This window comes from Bombus affinis, chromosome 2, assembly GCF_024516045.1.
Source record: "Bombus affinis isolate iyBomAffi1 chromosome 2, iyBomAffi1.2, whole genome shotgun sequence".
NCBI lineage: Eukaryota > Metazoa > Arthropoda > Insecta > Hymenoptera > Apidae > Bombus > Bombus affinis.
The window spans coordinates 16,058,264-16,077,656 of NC_066345.1; the positions used below are offsets into that span (position 1 = coordinate 16,058,264).

General features: G+C 32.9%; 4 protein-coding genes across 10 annotated transcripts in view; all 4 read right to left on the reverse strand.

Annotated features, from left to right (window-relative positions):
* Positions 1-254: 254 nt before the first annotated feature.
* Positions 255-1,900, reverse strand: LOC126926197 (protein yippee-like 5). Of its 2 annotated transcripts, none has more exons than XM_050742362.1 (3): positions 1,759-1,900; positions 1,460-1,654; positions 255-826 (listed from the first exon to the last, which is right to left on the reverse strand). In XM_050742362.1, exons 1-3 carry the CDS (start codon positions 1,821-1,823, stop codon positions 637-639), a joined length of 450 nt encoding a protein of 149 aa, XP_050598319.1. In that variant the 5' UTR covers positions 1,824-1,900; the 3' UTR covers positions 255-636. The 2 variants fall into 2 exon arrangements, with proteins under 2 accessions (XP_050598319.1, XP_050598328.1); XM_050742371.1 differs by having other exon boundaries at positions 1,460-1,621; positions 1,759-1,894.
* A 977-nt stretch (positions 1,901-2,877) lies between these two features.
* LOC126926029 (HMG box transcription factor BBX) lies at positions 2,878-10,174 on the reverse strand. 2 transcript variants are annotated; one of them, XM_050742130.1, is made up of 9 exons: positions 9,969-10,174; positions 9,645-9,884; positions 7,126-7,326; positions 6,441-6,896; positions 6,139-6,326; positions 5,925-6,047; positions 5,738-5,845; positions 5,313-5,650; positions 2,878-4,810 (listed from the first exon to the last, which is right to left on the reverse strand). In XM_050742130.1, exons 2-9 carry the CDS (start codon positions 9,669-9,671, stop codon positions 4,722-4,724), a joined length of 1,530 nt encoding a protein of 509 aa, XP_050598087.1. In that variant the 5' UTR covers positions 9,672-9,884; positions 9,969-10,174; the 3' UTR covers positions 2,878-4,721. The 2 variants fall into 2 exon arrangements, with proteins under 2 accessions (XP_050598087.1, XP_050598096.1); XM_050742139.1 differs by having other exon boundaries at positions 9,645-10,174.
* Positions 10,175-11,167: 993 nt separating this feature from the next.
* Positions 11,168-13,626, reverse strand: LOC126926101 (inositol-tetrakisphosphate 1-kinase-like). Of its 2 annotated transcripts, none has more exons than XM_050742229.1 (5): positions 13,504-13,626; positions 12,687-12,785; positions 12,481-12,622; positions 12,215-12,351; positions 11,168-12,150 (listed from the first exon to the last, which is right to left on the reverse strand). In XM_050742229.1, exons 2-5 carry the CDS (start codon positions 12,726-12,728, stop codon positions 11,566-11,568), a joined length of 906 nt encoding a protein of 301 aa, XP_050598186.1. In that variant the 5' UTR covers positions 12,729-12,785; positions 13,504-13,626; the 3' UTR covers positions 11,168-11,565. The 2 variants fall into 2 exon arrangements, with proteins under 2 accessions (XP_050598186.1, XP_050598185.1); XM_050742228.1 differs by having other exon boundaries at positions 12,943-13,572.
* The window catches only part of LOC126925777 (uncharacterized), a 58,632-nt gene continuing 52,713 nt past the window's right edge, over positions 13,475-19,393 (reverse strand). For all 4 annotated transcript variants that reach the window (XM_050741734.1, XM_050741753.1, XM_050741744.1 and 1 more), the window contains 4 exons: positions 14,775-18,497; positions 14,534-14,579; positions 13,932-14,120; positions 13,475-13,692 (listed from right to left, as the gene is read on the reverse strand). In XM_050741734.1, coding sequence (XP_050597691.1) covers positions 13,663-13,692; positions 13,932-14,120; positions 14,534-14,579; positions 14,775-18,497 — 3,988 coding nt within the window. In that variant the 3' untranslated portion in view covers positions 13,475-13,662. The remainder of the gene's footprint in view (positions 13,693-13,931; positions 14,121-14,533; positions 14,580-14,774; positions 18,498-19,393) is intronic.

Here is a 19,393-nt window from a genome sequence, read left to right on the forward strand (position 1 = left end):
ATTTTTATGCAATTGTGAGAAATTTAATGATATCAGAATGCAGAGTGCATTAATATTAAAAATATATAAAATATTCAAAGTACAATATCTGTTTTAATATTTGAGGTGAGTAAAACAAATATTTTCTGAGGCTCTATTTTATTAGTATTACATATTCGTAAATATATGAATTTGCATAAACATCCGCAGTCTATTTATGTAGATAAAAATATGATTAAAATATTATTTGTAATAAACTAACAAATTCTCTGAGATTTATTAAGTTAATTAATATATTTGGTCGTAGTTTACAATTTATCTTACTTATTCAGTATAATCTATATCTTTCTTTACAATAAATTTTAATATAGAAAAACATTATAATATTTAAAGTTCTAACACAATAATAGACCAAACGTTTATTTTAAATGTGACCTAACACAAAATACATTGTCGAATGAAAAATAGCTTTAAAATAATGATATATGTTTTATGTTTACAAAAATATTAGATATTAGATATTAAATATAAATCATCGTATACTCATACAATAATCTTTTCTTTTTGATTATTCCAAATAATGAAAGAACACAGAGAAGTAGGACAACTGACTATAAGGTATTCTTATCCTATGGCGTGCTACTTATATGTATGTTATTAAATATTATCGCCCATTCCATCGCTCTCAGTGACTAAAGCACGTTCCAGGATGACACGGCCTTCCTTGTATCGTTGATTCTCGTCTGTGGCAAATTCATACACCCACCCAAGTTTAGCATCACAGTTTTTGCAGCTGACGTCTCGGACCATGTGACGACCCGTCAACATCACTCTATCCTGTACCTCGCTGTGTATCATTGTAGACAAATTAAATTATGAATGGGCAAAAATAATATAAGATTATTCCATTAGTACAATTTCTCTGAGATTTTGTACATTTACGAATGGTATCCTGTGTGCTAAACAATGTTAAAAAGCTACATATGTATAAACAGGAAAATCATGTACCTAAGAATAATATATAATAAACATAAAATAAGTAATAAAAGTTACAAACATTTAAATAATCAATGAAACAATAAAATTATTTTTGTTTGAAATAATGATAAGTTTTTTTAGAATGACAAAGTTTCTTTAAACTGTACTAATAAATCTTAACGTAATATACAAATAATACAATGAAGATATCAAAACAAAATGACGCCATGTTGTACCTTTGTAATTAATTTTACAAACAATTATTAGTTCTCTTTCCCATATGTTTATACACATTCTCCTCTAACGGATAATTCAAATTTTTGCTTAAATTCAACTCCTCTGTCCCTCTTTCTTAGGTACATGAGTATAATAACATTCCACCTTACACAATTGTCTTTGTCAAGCGCGAGAATTTTCAAAAGGTAGAAATGTAAACATAAACTTATTGTATATTACGTTTGACGTTAATTTATTTAAAGGAACAAAGGAAAAACGCGAATACCTGTAATTCAAGTTGACGACTTTGTTAAATAGAAAAGCACGGCCTGTCGCGCCCGTAAAACGCGTGCTTATCAGCTGACCTCTGTTTGTAAGATTGGTGTCACAAGAAGCGCAGGAGAACAACCGAGTACCTCCGATGTGTTCCAAGAAAATTACGCCCATCCTGAAATATCGTAAATCGCTTTCCAAGTATCTACTGTGAAATAAAAACGACTTGGTAGATTCAAGCGAACTGCATTGACTCTACAAACAAGCAAGTCATGTAATTTGACGTAGCTGTCACTACAGCATGATACATACACTACGCTACACAACAATACCATCCAAATGTTTGAGTCAAGCTGTTTTAATCGTGCATGATTCATAGATTTCAAGCTTCTAGATGGTGCAACCGTCTACGAAAATTTTAAACTCGTACGCTGCGATCAGGGCGACGCTGAAAAAAATACAAAAATGACATACAAGACTGTAAATGTAAGATAATATTGCATCAAAATTATTTCATAATTATTTATAGAACTACATGTTCTATAAACATATGCTTCTTTTAATTTCAAAACAAAATTATTGTCTCTAATATAAATTTTCTTTCGATATGAATATTATTACATGCATAATCAACAGTTTAAAAATGGTTTAATAAAATAGTGAATAATTTGAAAGTAAAACATTTTGTATACAAGTCCTAATTTTAAAATGAGAACGCAGTATTTAGGTAAGTTTAAGTCGAAATTAAAAGAGCTATATGTTTATAAAATATGTGTCACTATAAATAGTCATGAAATAAGTTTGATGTAATGTTATTTAACGGTTTTATATGTATATTTACGAAATTTATTTACTTATATCAACATCAATAGCGATACGTGAAAATTGATTTTTTTCTAAATTAATTTAAAAATTGAAATATGTAAAACGAAATACCAATAAGAGGACGAATAAGATAGATTTGTAATCTTAACGTTAAAAATCACAGCTAAGAAGAAACATGTATATATATTATCTATATTTATACACGAGCAAATTAAATAAAACATAAGCATCATAATATATTTTTGGAAAATGACGAAAATGCCGCAAATACATATTACTCAAATATTTATTTAATTTCATACCTCATAGAAGTATTCGTATGAATTACTATCTATATTCACGTCTAAAATACACATGCGAATTGGGAAATATTTTTAAATAAATACTATAAATAAAATTAACAAATCTTTTTTAATAAAAACTTTTTAAAAAATTTCTTTGAGAAAAGTAATAAGCTTTCTTTAGAGTAAGGCTCTTTACGTATTATTTCTTTTCTTTTTTAAAATAAACATACATTGAAAAAATGAATAAGTTATTTTAGAATAAGAACTGTTATATATATTATCCCTTTTGTATTCAAAATATCTTGTAAATAATTTCGAGAGATTACATCAAAATATTATATCTTTATTATTCATATAAACGGTATACAATATGTTACAAGTATATATATAATATAGATATATATATATATAATATATATGTTCGTGTAAATTATATTTTTAAAGCTAGGTACATAGATGTTTGTGCAGTAAAATTCGAAACACTTTCCCTTAATTTTTTCTTTTATAATTCCAAATATTCGGACGTTGGCCGTAAAAGCCTCGCTATAATTATGTACCGTAACCACAATTAGAAAATGTGGAAGGTATAAATGTAAGAGCCAAAAAACATTTAGAATTACGAAACGAATCGAAAATATATTGTTGGTCATTGTTTAATATCTATGTTCATATCTCTTCAAGGCACATTTGAAATATAATCAGTATACTCATTTCCATATTACAGAGGAATTTACTAACATTAATTGTTCCTATCATTTCACTAATAGTGTCTGGAGTTAGACTTTAATGAAATTAAAAAAATGAGAAAGAAAAACGAGAGAAAAAATCAATAGAAAAATATAAAATATTAAAAACTCCTTTAGCCAAAATCACAGACAAGTCCCTTACTTTCTCAAACAGAGCACAGAAACGCATTTTTCATGGTCTTAATTCTAGAATAATAGTTATATAAATATTATAAATATACATTCATATATATATACGTAGTCTTATCAAATTATATACATACACGTATACATACGCTTTCTGATATTGAACATTCGCTAATAATAAAATTTACATTTTTTATTTTGCATACGTAACGTTATTATGTATATTTACATGTACGCACGTACAGCATATAAACAGTGGTCTCTTTCATGTGTACATGTATATTGCGTATGTATATATATATATATATTTATACATATATATTTTGATTATATCCTTTTTTGATATTCAGATCATGAAGGATATCTTCCATAATACTGCACCTATTTCTATGTACATAAAATGTTTACAGAACATAATGAAATATAGATAAAACGTACGCCGATGATAATAACAAAAATAGTAACAAGTGACTTTGCAATTATTACGTGTTATCATTACTACACATAGATATGATAAAATGCCCTGCTCATCGGCTTTGTAGAGGTTTACGGTTTTGTTACCGTCCCTTCTTCATAGTATTTATAACATTTTATATTAAAAAAATTAATTTGCAAGATCAAATCCTTGCTCTGCCAATATCATCATAATACACGCTCACTAACACTCTTTTATTGCATGCACCTTTCCTTTCCTTCAGCGAATATTTACCTAGTCAGGTCCTATATGACTATAATACGTCCTTTGTTGGAAGTTGCACAAATTTCCCAATGAATATCAATATGCGGGCATTTTTATTTCAAGTTAGATAAAATGGCTATCATCTGCACTGCAGGTATTTATTAACAAGTATAGAATGCTTGACGTAACATTTTAATAATTACACGCAACGCAAAGTGAAAACTAGAATCTTTCTTCAGTATGTAATAGTAACAAGATTATTCATTAACAAACTATACAAGAAACTATATTCCATAAACCACATTTGTGGGACATTCATGCAACATAAAAGAAATATTTTTACATTTTGAGTGACGAAATAATTATAGCAGTCACAGTATTAATATTCATATTAACAGCGATTAACGACATAGATATTAACAATAATAACGTAGTACATTTTTGATAAATCGGAAACGTTATTATTTTTTTTTTTTTTTTAACAGCAATCAAAGCAATTATTTCAATAATTCAGCTAATAAGAAATTGTATTAAGAAATAAATGAATAAGATTTTGGTTTACTTAGCACAAGTTTAAGTCATGAACGACTGCTAAATATGAAAAATATATATCTCTTATGTATTATTTTTGGTAAGTTTTGTTCTGTTGGCGGCAACTGCTGCAAGACATGCCAGTGCTTCTAAGTCCGGCGATGCACACCATGCTATCAATATTTGCATAATTAATTAACTTGATAATAATTAAATAATATAAGCTTATATCGTATTTATAATAACAAACATGAAATAACAAACATAATATCCTCTATTTTCATAATCTTAAATATCTTAATTTTAAAACCAAAAATGTTTACAAATTATAAAACTTAAGTACAAGTGAAAACTTTGCAGATTGGAACGTAAATTTATGTTTTCTAACTCATACATAAATACCTTATAATATAAATTGAAGCTTTAGTTAACTGAACTCTAGTTCCTAATAAAAAGTACAATTTCTTCTTGTAACTTTCACTTCTTTATAGATGAAAACATAGATAATCTAAACAAAAGATAAGATAATTTTTATAAGTTTTTCTTTCATAAAAATAATAACGTTCCAATCTGAAAAATTTACAAGAAATATTTCTGTTATATTTATGAACAAAACACTAAGAAATAAAATGAAAGTAAGAAATAAACAATACAGTTTATTTCGTCTATACTTACATTTATTGGGTTCCTCAATCTCAATTTGCTTTGAATCATTTATAGCTGCCGCGTTACGTGTAATGCTTTGTTTTCGTGCTTTCCTTTTTTGACTTCCAACTAGAAGTTTCTCAGCATCTTCTGAATTTTCACGTTCTGTTTGGGATATTTTTGTATTGTTTTGACTGTTTGCATGATCGTTGCTGTCGAAATTATTCTGATGCCTTTTGTTATTCGAAGTCGATGTTAATTTTTGTACAATTTTTTTCTTTTTCGTACGTTGTTGCTTCTTCTTTTCCTGAAATTCTTCTAAACTTAAAGATGGTAACGCTTCAATTTTCTTTTCTAAATTAAAGTCCCTACATAAGAAAATGAAAATAATACATTTTCGTTGTATATTACACAATATTTTAATGCGTAACATTATAAAATGACATTAAACTTACTCAGCTCGAAACCTTTTTCTTGCAGTCCATGGTCCAAAATCAACTTGTCCTTCTGCACCTTCAGTTTCTGTCTCTTCTGGCTTTGATGCTTCTATATTTCCCTCGGCGCTTTAAATAATACTTATATTATTTCTTTTTGTTTCCATATATATGATAAAAATGCAAATGATAAACGAATTTAAATTACCTTTCAACAAGATGCTCTAATTCGCCGCGAGAGCTATTTCCACCTTCACTACTCAAGGAATCTGTTTTTTCACTGACATTTGAAGAAATAGAGTTTCTTCTTTCAGTTGCTTGACCATCAGTGCTAATGAAAGCATCAATCAGAAGTAGGTTATTAATGACGAAATCATATTTTACATGCAACACAAGTTTAATGAAATATTGTAATTATTTACCTACGATTTCCAGTTTGTCTTCTTCTCTTAGGCTGCTGTCCTGATACACCAACATTTTTCATTTGTTCTGCAAGGAACTTTTGATAACGTAAACCTTTGCATGTTCGTTCACTTCTAAAATTACTTTCTTCTGAAGGCATGTTCGTAGTTAAAAAATTATTTATTTCTGTTTTTTCATCCTCTGTATCCTAAATACAATTGTTAATGTTAGAAATGTGAGATTTTAAGAAATAGTACGACTATTTAATTATTTAAAGATAGAAAATTTAATTAAGAAAAATTTAATTAAAAAGGTCCCTTACATATTGATGCACATTATTATTTGATTCAGATTTTTTTCTCTTTTTTGCATCAAAAAGATCAGCTTTACATTCTCTCTTATTATCAGATGAAAAAGGTACTTCTAAATATCTTTTTTTAGGAGGTTTTGGAACTTCAGTATCATTTTCAATCACAGAACCATTAATAGTCACTTTCTCATCTGCTGCTTGTGTTTTTTGAGGTGTAAATAATGAACTGAGGCCACCAATTTGGGATTCATCAGCTAATTTTCCTGGTTGAATTGATTGTCCATCTCGCTTATCAGATTTTGAATAATCGGAAGACTTGTTCTCACATTTTACACTTTCTACTATTTGCTCATTAGAATTTGTTTCTGCCTTTTTGTTTGTAGGCCTAGTATTCAAAGTACGTAAAGGAGGTGCTGGTAATTTGTACCACTTAAAGTCAGGATTTGCATTTAAGAATGCATCTTTGTACTGAAAAATTTAAAATTGTAATCATAAAAATTACAATTAGGAAAATTAAAAATTTGTAATTAAAATTTCTAATATACAATTTAAAAAAAATATTTAGTTTTTAATGAAAATTTGTATAGAATTGTAAACAGTATTGAATTTGTAAGATTTATAGCTGACTATGTCAAATTACATCAACACTATAATTACTAGCATGACATTTAACTTCCTTATTATGCAAGTAACTTACCTCCTGTGCTAGATTTGTATAAGAACGTTTTTGATCTGGATGAAGAGTGGCCCACCATTCTCCAAGAACTCTTGTAACTGCTCGATTTTCTAAATGTGGGAAACCAGATCGCACAGAACCACGGTGACGTTTACAAAAAATAAGAAAAGCATTCATTGGTCTCCTTGCATGGTGGGCTGGTTCTCTTAATTCTCGTGATTCCTAATTGTTAATATAATTTGATAGATCTATTAGTACATATCTCTTTACAAATATATATAACTGGTTAATAAAAATTATGTAAAGTAATCTGATTGAAATAAAGTATGTGTGTGTATGAGTGTAATTATTTTCTATTTCTATTTAAATATGGTAAAAATATGTTTTTAATACTATGTTAAACAATTAATAAGATATGAATTAAAATATTTCTAATTAAGTTAACAAAAATATTTAGATATAAACACAAATATCATCTCTTAAACTAAGTAAATCATTATTATTTATAGAAATTAATATATATTACATATTTAGTTGTTATTTGTTACAAAAATTATATAATATGATATATAACAATAAAAAAATTACATATATTTTTAGATCAGAACAATATTCAGTTATATTACAGCACTTGTGAAACCTTAAAATCACATACCTTGACAGATTCTAAGGTCACATATGCTTATCTGTACATTCATAGATAATAGCAATATATTAAAACTAATTGTTTATATTAAATGTACAATTTAAAGAAATACACACAAAAATATGTTGTTACTAATTTAAGAAATGGATGTATGTGCATACATTGCTCATCTATGTGCATATACCTTTTTTAACATTGAATAAGCACAAGTGTCATTTAAACATTTTTTAAATGAAATATTTATTAAAGACAATTACTAATATAATATACTAAATGGTAAATAATATGTTTTTCAGTTATTTATTCAATTAAGCATATTAAAAACGAAATTATAAGAATATTTTATCATTTTATGTAAGGTATATTAATTTTATAAAAATAATTTTCTTGATAAAAAAAACTTTATTGATTATTTAATTACGAGTGCAATTAAATGCATTACTTATAGTATACGTTATTCCCCATACTTTTTCTAATGTTCTATTCACGTCCATACTTAACGAATTGTTATACAAGTAATGAAAAAACGTAAACGTGAATCAACACACAAATATGACGGAGATTGTGCATATGCACGTATATAACGCATACATATACATAAGTGAATAAAATAAAAGCAGAAATATATCCATTTTAATGGAATGTAATCTTTTCGTTATTTATCCTTATCTTTTCAATATTTTTACCTTCACGATAAGTCAACTTTATTACGAAACGAGAGTATAATAAAAATATATTAATTTATATTCTGTGTACGATATTATGAAATTGGTCATAAAATTTAAACATTAACAGTAAAAAGTCATGAGAAAAATTCCATTTGCTGCGACGTTTGTAAAAACGATTTTTCCAAAAAAAGATTGCGTTCCATGATAACTCTAAGACAAAAAAGAAAATCACGTCTATTTATGGTACAACGAGGAGAACGATCTACAAATGCTTTGGATTGGTAGAGAATCCAATGTCAAAGGAATGAAAGATTCGCCACATTCCCGAAATATTTCGTAATAATATTGACAATATACGATTAATATAAAAATTGACGGTAGTAGTAGCAGTAGTCTCATTGAAAAAGAAATATAGATATCCGCCGTCATAACAGGCATATGTTAATTTTCGTATTCTGTCTAATTACTTCAACTGCACAAAGTCCAGAATATTTTCAGTATGAAATGTCGCAATTCCTCGCTAATTTCGATTTATCTAAAAGTCGCATCGTTAGTCAAAAATATGATGAAAAATATAATGAAGGAAGTATAGTCCAAAATTGTTAGGGCATGTCGGTTGTCATACGTCGCAGCTTTCGTTAATGCTATTGTACGTTGATTGCCTCGATCACACTACCTATCTCTGTCAAATTCATATGAGCTTTCGATGTTTTGGAAAAAAATTTGGAACATATTTCATATGAACCAGACATCGAAGAGAATTGCACATTGCACATTTTTTCCAAGACCTCATGACACCTTTCCGATCATCTACTGACAGCTGCTTGTGCAAATGTAAATACTGCATATAACAATTTATACGTCTTTCTATGCACCGATGATCTGGCAAATATTTGAATGAAGTGAATCGTCCCTTGAAAAAATTCCCATTCACGCAAAATGCTACTATATTCTTGTATAATTCGTTCTTGAGTCCCCCTAATTGTCAAATATTTATTAACATAGAACTAAGCCCAAGACGTTGTTGTTCCTTTTAGTATGACTAGTCTCGAGACATTGTATAAATCCCGTTTTTTGACTCAAAATCATCGCGAATAAATCACACGTTCGACTGTTCAGAATGATAAATTTAACCTTAGACAGTATTACGAATTCGCTGTTGACACGAACGTATCGAAAAGCCATTGGCAATTCGAGAAAAATACAATGTATTTCTCCCTACTCACCTTGCGTTGTTGCTCGTTGGCAGCCATTTCTGATTTCACTTGACAATTCACTCAGCGGCGCATAATAAAGATAAAGCTTCGGCACTGAGTGTCCTCTCTTTTCCTCCGTATCTTGCTTTCTTTCTCTGGCTCTTTTCCGTGCACGAATTAACCTCTCCTTCTTACGTACTATTTCTATCTTTTTCCTCCTTCGATGCCTTCGTCCACATTTGTTTCTGGTGGCCCACGTGAAAGAAAATTCTGGCAAAAAGTCACGATATTTTATCACATTTCACGAAATTTATTAGTCGCTTTGAAAAACATTTCGGGCTATGTTTTACTCACAAGTCACACAAACAGTATTATTCCAGCGATTTGTGTTTGCAACTAAATCATTTGTCGTGCAAACGTCACGAATCTACAAACGTCACTGTTAAAACCAGTCACGCGCCTATATGTGCTCGTTCCAAAAGAATTAATCTGAATGAATCAATAGATTCTAAATCGTATCGACTGCTAATACTATTTTAAGTCTCTAATGAATACTGAATTCTTGTTTCGCTTCGTATAAAATTACACACACTAACGAGAGAGCAATACGTTAATGTTGTACACATTTTCAGCATCGTGCGCATTGTGTTCAAAAAAATAAAAGGTTCGCGCGTATGAGCATATCAGTGTTACCAATTAAACTACACAAACATTACTAAAAGAGATTTATTTTCTTTGAATATTTTACTTTTTAACCCTTTAAAATGAAAGATTTACAAATTTGTATAATATTTCTCAATTAATATAAATGACAATATTAATTTTTTATTATAAATTACACATTATCTTTGAGATTAAGGCATTGATTAATAATGAAGATATTTTTTGCCAATGAAATATAATGGAAAATCAAAATGATTATGCAAAGCATCTACTGCACGATCATATGAATAAACAGTAAACAGATCTCGATACTTGTTAAAGAAAATCGTTCGAAAATTGAGTTCTGAAAAATAAACATGGAAGACGAAAAGGAACTCGTTCTGTGAGACAGGCAAAGATGAGTAGACTGTCTCTGTCTCTGTCTGGGACATTCGTAATATCTGTATATACAAATATACGTATCACATATGCACACAATGAGACCATTTCTTGTCCTCCATTTTGATTTTTTTCGACTCAAAAGACGGACGACATCACCGATACCTTCGATATGGAAGTGTTCAGATCTGTTTATAGTTAATAAGACCGTGGTCTGGATATTCAGATCTGCTTTATTTATTGTTGTATGAAACAGTTTTTCAAGATGAAATTACAGTATTTCAATGGTCACATATAAAAGCGGAAATAAATATTTAGATAATACCATCTAAACGAACCACCCTATATTTACAGTTTTGTTAAAATAAGCAACTACATGAAAGTATTATTTGAGCAAAAAACTATAGTATTCAATAATTCTCTCATTGTGTATTTTTAATATTTTTATAGTAGTTTTAATGTACAATTTCATACTTCACAATGAAAATGTAAATTTATAAATATACGTTACATATATTAATCCCAGAGGTGTTTTATTCAACCATTTATGCAAATATAGTATACAAGTGAAAAGTATAAAATATTCTTTGGCAGTCATGCGTTTCTCACCATAATGGACAAAATTTATTAAAAAATGTCAATATAGTTTATAAACAAAATTAATCTTTCCCTACTACAACTATATACCATGAACAAACAACCCAAAAATGTTAGAAGGTAGCGAGGTCACAAAACGCAGATCTGCTATGACAGTTTCAAATACTGTCAAGGGTAAACATGAAATAAGTCATTATAAAAAAAGCATACATTGCTTCATCAAATTATATCACTTTGTACTTGTTAGAATATAGTGAACTGGAATATCAGTTTGATATATTTATTAATCTCCTTCACTTTCTTGTTATTTATATTATTTATTTTTTGTAGAATATTTTTTCTTTTCGTCGCTTTCAAAGCCAGAATCCAAGTCATCGCTTAAACACTTTTTTAGTGTATAAATTTTAGAATGCTGCTGCAAATCTCTGTTTTCAATTGATAGCTTCTTTATGCAGCTTATTAATTGTTCAAAGAAATTAGGATAACTATCATACCCAGGAAACATATTTACATCTATGATCGCATATTTTTCGGTATGATTTTCAATAACAACATCGACACCAACCAAAAGCAATCCAAAAAGTTCCGTAACTCTCTTAACAATCTTCTCCAGTATTTCACGTTTCGGTTTTACGGTTAATGGAATGTCTTCCTCTGTCAGAATTGACCATTTAGACTTGGAATCGCTCTTACATATATCATGAGAACTAAAAAATATTGTGTTTAATGCAGTACAGTCTTCTTCATAAAAGTTTTTGAAACTAGGTCTTTCGACTACATGAAAGTTTTCTCCAACTATATATATCTTATAAAGAATTGCATTATGGTTGACAAATTGTTGAGCCACACAAGGAGGCTGACAATCCTTCACACCCCCTTCATTAAAAATCACCATCATCTAAAAAGCACGATTATTATTAACCTTTAAATAACATTCATATGTTTTCTAATGATTAAATTACCTTATGTGCATCGTTGGAACCCTGAGCCACAAGTGGTTTGCAAAGAAATGGGTACTTAATACCTGCCATTTTTAACAGCGATATATTCTCAATAGCATTTTTACTTTTAATTTCTACAAACCTTGGAGTGAATACCCCTATAAAAAGATAGATCATATAATCATATAATTCACATATATTATATATAGATCAATAATTTGTTATTTGATATTTTTTTAACTATAATAGAAAATTATCGAATCTAAGTATTAAGAATTTGTATTTACCATCGAGTTGTAGCTGTTCTTGTAAGATTTCATATGATTTATAACGATTTATTAAAATCCTAATATTGTCCAAAGGGTCGATAACTATTATTTCAGGATGTTGGTAAAAGTATTCTTTCATTCTTGAGATAATTGCTTTGGCCTGGAATATAAATTAATTGTCATAACGTTGTTAATCACAATAAATATAAAAAATTTGTTCATACATATTGATCACCATATTCAGCATGTGCTAGTTTGTCTGTCATTTTGTATATAAAAACATGGAATGGTCCCTGAGGTTCAAGATCAGAGTTTATATCAATCTGAAATTAACGTATCAATTCTAAAATATTTGATAAAATATTATAGACGCATATAAATTATAAATAAAACATTTTATACATAACCTCACATTATTATAATATCATGTATAGCATAACTATTTAATAATAATTTCAGAAAGCTTAAACAATTATTTACCATTTTTAATAGAAACCCTTCAGATTCACAAACACTACAAAAGTCATTCCAATTAAATTTTTGTCGTTTTTTTTCGGATATCGAGTAACCGATGACATACTTGTCGCACATTTTTTTTCGCGTTGTTTTCTTATGTTGAATATAATTTTTATCTATTAAAGCGTATACAGTACATTATTTTAATAATAACCTTTAGGTAAATTATACTCTATTAATGCGTTGTCTAAGAGATTCTTGTGTCAACTAATTTCATAGTTTTCTCGAAATGTAAGGTTATGTTTGGATGATTTAAGAAATACTCCACGATATTATTGTATTCCCTTTGGTTATATACATTTTACACAATCAGTTTATTTTCTTAAAGCAAAGTATTTTCTCAAATTTTATTCTCGCGTACAACTTGGGTTATCGTTATATTTATTTTGGATAGTGTAATAAATGATCACAGGTTATTGCGACATAATAATGACAAGCACATTTCACATTATTTATGCTTAATTACACGACACTTATAATAATCCAATACATAACATGATTATCTAAAATTATCATTTTATTTACAATACTTTCATGATATTTTTCATCGTGTATTTAATGGTCCTTTCAAATCATAAATATTCGGGAATATGTCACCGTCGTTGCATCTTCAATTGCAGTATTTGTAATACACATTCTTCATGTTCATGTTTCTATGACGCGCTTTCTATCAAATCAGCAATTTTAAATTTCTCCCATGCTCTGTATGAGAGACTAAAAATAAATCAATTAAGTATAATTAAAAAGTATAGTTCTCATAATAAAGGTTCGATTAACAATATGATAATATAACATTGAAATTTCTTTAAATAATTTAATTTCTTACTAAGATATTAATTTTAAGATTTTAATTTATAATAATTTTAATACTAATACATATCATTATACAATAGTATAATTTTAATATTATTTCATGTATATATATATATATATTACGAAATTTGTTATTTTACCTTTGAAGATTCGTTCCAAGAAGTCAACATCTCTTTCGTAACGAAAATCGCGACGTTATTATCGAAATCATCGGTGTTTTCGCCATCCGATCGAATCTTTGTCAACATTCGAACTTCTCCGAGAGAATATGAACCGGAACTTGGCATGTATAATTCCCCTTCGGAGTGTGAAGTATCCGAAGTTTCCATCTGAGATAATGAGACGTAATTAGACGAAGAATTTAAAAAATATACAAATTTAAATATTAATTATTTTTATTGATTTTATTCGGAAAACTTTTGCGCATGGAATTAAAAATTAATAAAATCGAGCAAATTCGTTTTAATTCTCACAATTGCGAACATGATAGTATATTCTTAATACAAAAGGCAGGAGACTTTCTGTCAAATGAATTATCGCTGGACTACTCTATCGAAAACGGATTATAAAAAATTTCAGAATGCATAAATATACAGAATACGTTATAATATTTAACAGAGAAAACAAACTCCTGCCTAGATTCTATTACTTTAATTATATTCGTAAAAATACGAACTTGTATAAATATTCGCAGTTTAATTATTACGTTGGACACGTTGAATGTTAAAGAGATATTTCTTACCTTGTTCGATTCTATCGTAGATATCGTAGACGTACCATTAGAAAGCCTGTAAAAAGTATAATTTGAGAATAGTACAATTTCGAGGAAATCGATTAAAGAAAATAATGACAGTAATTAAATAACTGTAGATATAATTTCATAAATATTTTTTTAGTTAATACGACCAAACATTCAACGTATAATGACCGATTAATTAATTAAATTACTTGAAATTGCGCGTGTTTTAAGGTATTTCCTTTACCTCTGCCGTTGATTAAGCAAACTTGAATAATTGATATTGGCATCAAGACACGTAGAAGAGAAGAACCTTTTGTCCATTCCGTCATACACATCGGATAAAATGTTCTTTTTCTCGAATAAGCTATCGAAATGCGAGTTATTTATATTGCTTATTTTATCAACAATCACATTGCTCGTTTCCATCTGCTTAAGTTCATTCGCTTCCTGTGAAAGTTTCGTATTATTCGATGAAGTTTTCGAAAGGTTTCTCGAGGAAGATCGAAGAGACGCGCAATCGCGCAATGAATCAGACGATAAACCCTGCGAAATATTATTATCAAACTGTTCGTTTTTCCCTGGATTTTCCATCGAACACAATTCTACAGATTTCTCTTTTCTCAATTCACCAATCGCATCGCTCGAAGATACTGATCTTTTATTCCATGTTTCAAGGTCATCACGCTTCGCGTCTTTGTCATCGTCCGTTTTCAACGAGGTTTCCTCAATATCCTTTACAGCTGCCTCGTTATCGCGTAAATTCATTCTTTCATCGATATTTCGCAGCGGATTATTTTTTAAAGCTTCAGCAACGTGGCATTCTTTGCTCCTGGTTGGCTCGTGAATAATATTAAACGCAGTTCTCCTAGACATTTTATTTTCCTTCTCACTTACTTCCATCCGCAAATTCGCATCGTTCTTCGAGATATTCTCGTCATTCTCGTCATTCTTTTCAGGATCCTTTTTCGTATTATCAATTTCACCGCTTGTTTTAACGTCTTCCGCCAACTCGATATCGCCGTCTATTTTATCCGCAGAATTTTCGTTTCTCGATATATCAACGTTACATTTTAAAGACGATCGGTCCTCGGTATTGGGAATCGGCTCGTTAAGAATAGCGTCGTCGCGTTCGGATTTATCCTTTATCGAAATATCTTTCTCGATAATTTCTTCGTTCAAATTCGTTTCAACCCGCGCATGTTCCAATTGCGAATCTCGTTCCTGAGATTCGTTATCCGATTTCGTCGCTCCGATCATGCGAACGTTGTTCGAAACCGCGTCGTATATCGACGATTTTCCAGACACCAGCGACTGCAAGTTTCCACGACTGGCCTCGTCGTTCTTCAAACTCTCCAACAAGCTCTTCGCCATCAGCGGTACTAGCTCGTTTACCTTCAGCATGTTCTTTATTTTATCTTCTACGAAGCGCGTTTCTTCTCGAAGAGCGCGCGCCATCAAGTTTTCCTCGATCTTCTCTTCCGCTGCAACATGTTTTAAGACAGCGGGGCGAACGATATTCCGCAACGTCGTGTCATCGAAATTACCTTTCCGAACCTCCCCTTCCTTCAATTCCAGCGCGTTTATCCTGAGAATCGTCGCTCTCTCGTCGCGGGACTCGTCTTTGATCGTCAGCGACCTCCACGTCTCTTGCGACATTTTCGTATCGTTCGCGCTCTTCGTATCCGTACTCGAAGACTGCGGCCAAATCGAAGAGGCTGTCAAGCTCGAGCTATCGTTCACGATTCGAAATAAACGCGTTTTACGAGGGAAAACGTCTCTCGTCTCGTTGGTACCGGTCGTCGTTTCGTAATTCCTGCTGTTATCTTCGCTCGAACCGGTGGTTTCTTCGTTCGACGTTCTCCTCCGAGGGGCCGGTCGATCCTTCGTCCTCGAGTTCGTTGCGAAAATACGCGCCGTAAATTTGTCCGAGACTTTCGGCGCGATACATCTTCTCCTCGAACCGTCCTCGTTTCTCTTCGATACAGACGACTTTAAACACGTTGTAGCCTTCGTTCGTTTCATCCTATCAAGCTCCCGTTCTTCGTTCACGTTCGCTTTATTCCTCGTTAGCAATCGTTGATCTTCGCTCGTCGATTTCGTCCGATCTCGACGTTCTTCCACCTCCGTCTCTGCGCTCTGATCAAATTCGCAATTTTGCAATTCTATCGCTGCGCTCCGCTTTGCAAATTTCTCCGACCTAATCGTCGAGTTCTTCTTTATTTTCGACACCCCGCTGTGTTTAGCGCGCGCGTGAAACCGATCAGCCAGCGTACTTTGTTTGGATAAACGTTCCGCTCCATCGGTTTCCACCGTTGCGATCTTCGCGCTGTTTATCGCAACCAGATCAGCGGTATATTTCCCGTCGGTTTTTCCTCTCGTCGTATCCTGCGCGCGATATTCGTCGAGCTCCGGCCGCGAAAGAAACCTGTCCATCGTCTTCGTCGATCGAACGACGCTCTCGATTATCTTATCGTACGAAAGCAACACCTGGTCCAGCTCGTCCATGGAAGGTTCGTACAAATTGCAAAGATCGTCCGATTCCTCGCTATCTTCCGTGAAGATCGCGCTCGACGACGAAACGTTGTCCTCCGCGTAATTTCCCGGCTGTTTCTCGTCTCTGTTGCAATATGTTTGGACGATGTTTGCGAAACGTTTATCTATCGCCTTATAGCGCTCATCCTCCTCCGTCCTTCGCTTCTCGCAAACCCCCTTGTGTCTTCTTTTATCGGTCTTGTGCTTTTCTTCCATTTCCTTCCTCGATAACGGAACCTGCTCGTCGTTCGTTTCAAGTTTCCTCGAAGAGCCTTTGAATCGTTCAGGTTGATCGTTCGAAGCTCGTCGGCTTTCCAAACGTTCGATGAACGTCAACGATTTTTTCGAATTCTCCTGGCAAATTGCATCTGCTCCTTCGGTATTTTGCGACTCGACGCGACTTTCGCGATTTTTCGCTCGCGGCGGACTCCCGTCCTCGACTATTTCCTCTCCAGAGGTTTCCTTCCTCTCCGAGATTCGCTCGTCGAATCTCACTTGCTTCTGGTTGCCCCTCGTCGATATCTTCATCGCCGAATCGTCCGTCCCTTCCTCCATAATTTCACTCTCGGATTCGTCGTTCGAAATATCCCCGATAGTTTCTCTAATATTCTCTTTCAACGCGACCTCGTCGTCCAGATCAGTCGACTCCAGGTTTCCCTCGCCCTCGAGGTCCTTCGTTGTCGTTTCAGGCACATCTCCCAATTTTTTGTCCAGTTTATCGTCCAATTTTTCGTCCTTCGCCAAGCTATCGCAGGATCTCCCTGCCGCAACTGTTTCCGATCGTCCAGGAACGCGCGCCGCGTTCGGTCCATCGCCACTTTCCACGCGGTCTTTCCAACTCGCCCTCTTCGATTTCCCCTTCGTCCTACTTTCACCGTCCTCCGCTATCCTTGCGACTTTCTCCCTCTTCCTCGGAGAGCCATCCTTGCCGCGAAAGTCACGACGAACCACGTAAGTTGCGACGTTGCGACTTTCCTGCACGAACGACGGATCCGGCGAGATGCGAATGCTTGCCAAGCTTTGGGTGACCAGGTCTCCTTTGATATTCACCGAAGGACCCATCCGCACCGAGAACGCGTTCGCCCTCTTGTCGTCCCTCCGCGTGTCCTCTGGCGAAGCACGTGCAATACGATCTTCGTCTCTGCGCTCTTCGTGCTCGGGCGCGGGACACGAAGAGGAAAGTCCGAAACTCTGAACGTACCGCTTCCTTCGTCGCGAGAATTCCTCGTAACGATCGTCGGAAGTTTGAAATTTAGGCGCCGTTAGATCGACCGACCTCTTGGCTTTGATCGCGTCGCGTTGCTCACGACCAGGTCGATGATCGCTGGATCCTGCGTCGATCCAGCCGTTCGCTTCTTGAAACTTGTAGGCCACTCGCTCACGGATGTACAAGAGCTGATCGTTCTCGTCGTCGAACGCCGCCTCGTCCGGATCTCTGAAAGAAACGTCAGGCTGTGTATCGATATCGTTGAGAATCCGACGAAGGAGCGAGAATTTTTTGAACCATTTAACCTACAGCATCGTACGAGAAATCGGGTGAAACACAAGCGACACGCGCCAGAGACGCGGTACGTGGATGTTGTTGATTTATTATTTGCTTCAAAACGGTAGATCTTGCTTGTTCAATGATCAATTGGTAGCAATTATTTATCGAACATCTTGGAAAATAAAATTAGTTGTATCTTACGCGTGCATTTATATATCAAAAGACTCGCGCGGTTTGAACAAATTGGGACGCTCGGACAAATGGCTCGACGCGTGACCGACCATGTTGTTGCTTGCAGCACCTGCTGTTGGAACTTAAATCGACGCGGTGAAACTTTGCGAGCTTCGAGGCGAGTTGGCGTTGCATTGGAATGTTTCGTACATTGCAAGTGTGACCCCAAAATCTTCTACTCTGACGTCACCTTAGGCGACCACCTCTAGATATCCTCCAGACAGTTGACACATCGCCATCCTGATAAGCAACTTCCAAGAATAATATCCCCACCGTCGTTTCCATTGTCCTCGCTTAGTACAAAAATTCCGAATATTGACGACCAAATCAGTGTGAATTATAAGCCCATACTTGAACATTGTAATAATAATAGTAATTGGTACTCGAGGGTCTTGGACTTTTAAGAAATAAAGTTTTTGTTTTATCATTTTTACGTGACACAAGCGTCATCGACGCGCGTGGCGTGAAGCCACAGTTTACTACATGAAATTACAAACTAAATACGCAGGAAATAGCTATTGACCGAGAAGAGAAACGAGCGTCGTTCGAGGGTGTATCAACCGCGTTGCAAAGTATCGGGTAGTTTGGTAGGGAAAAGCACGTATCGATCGGGA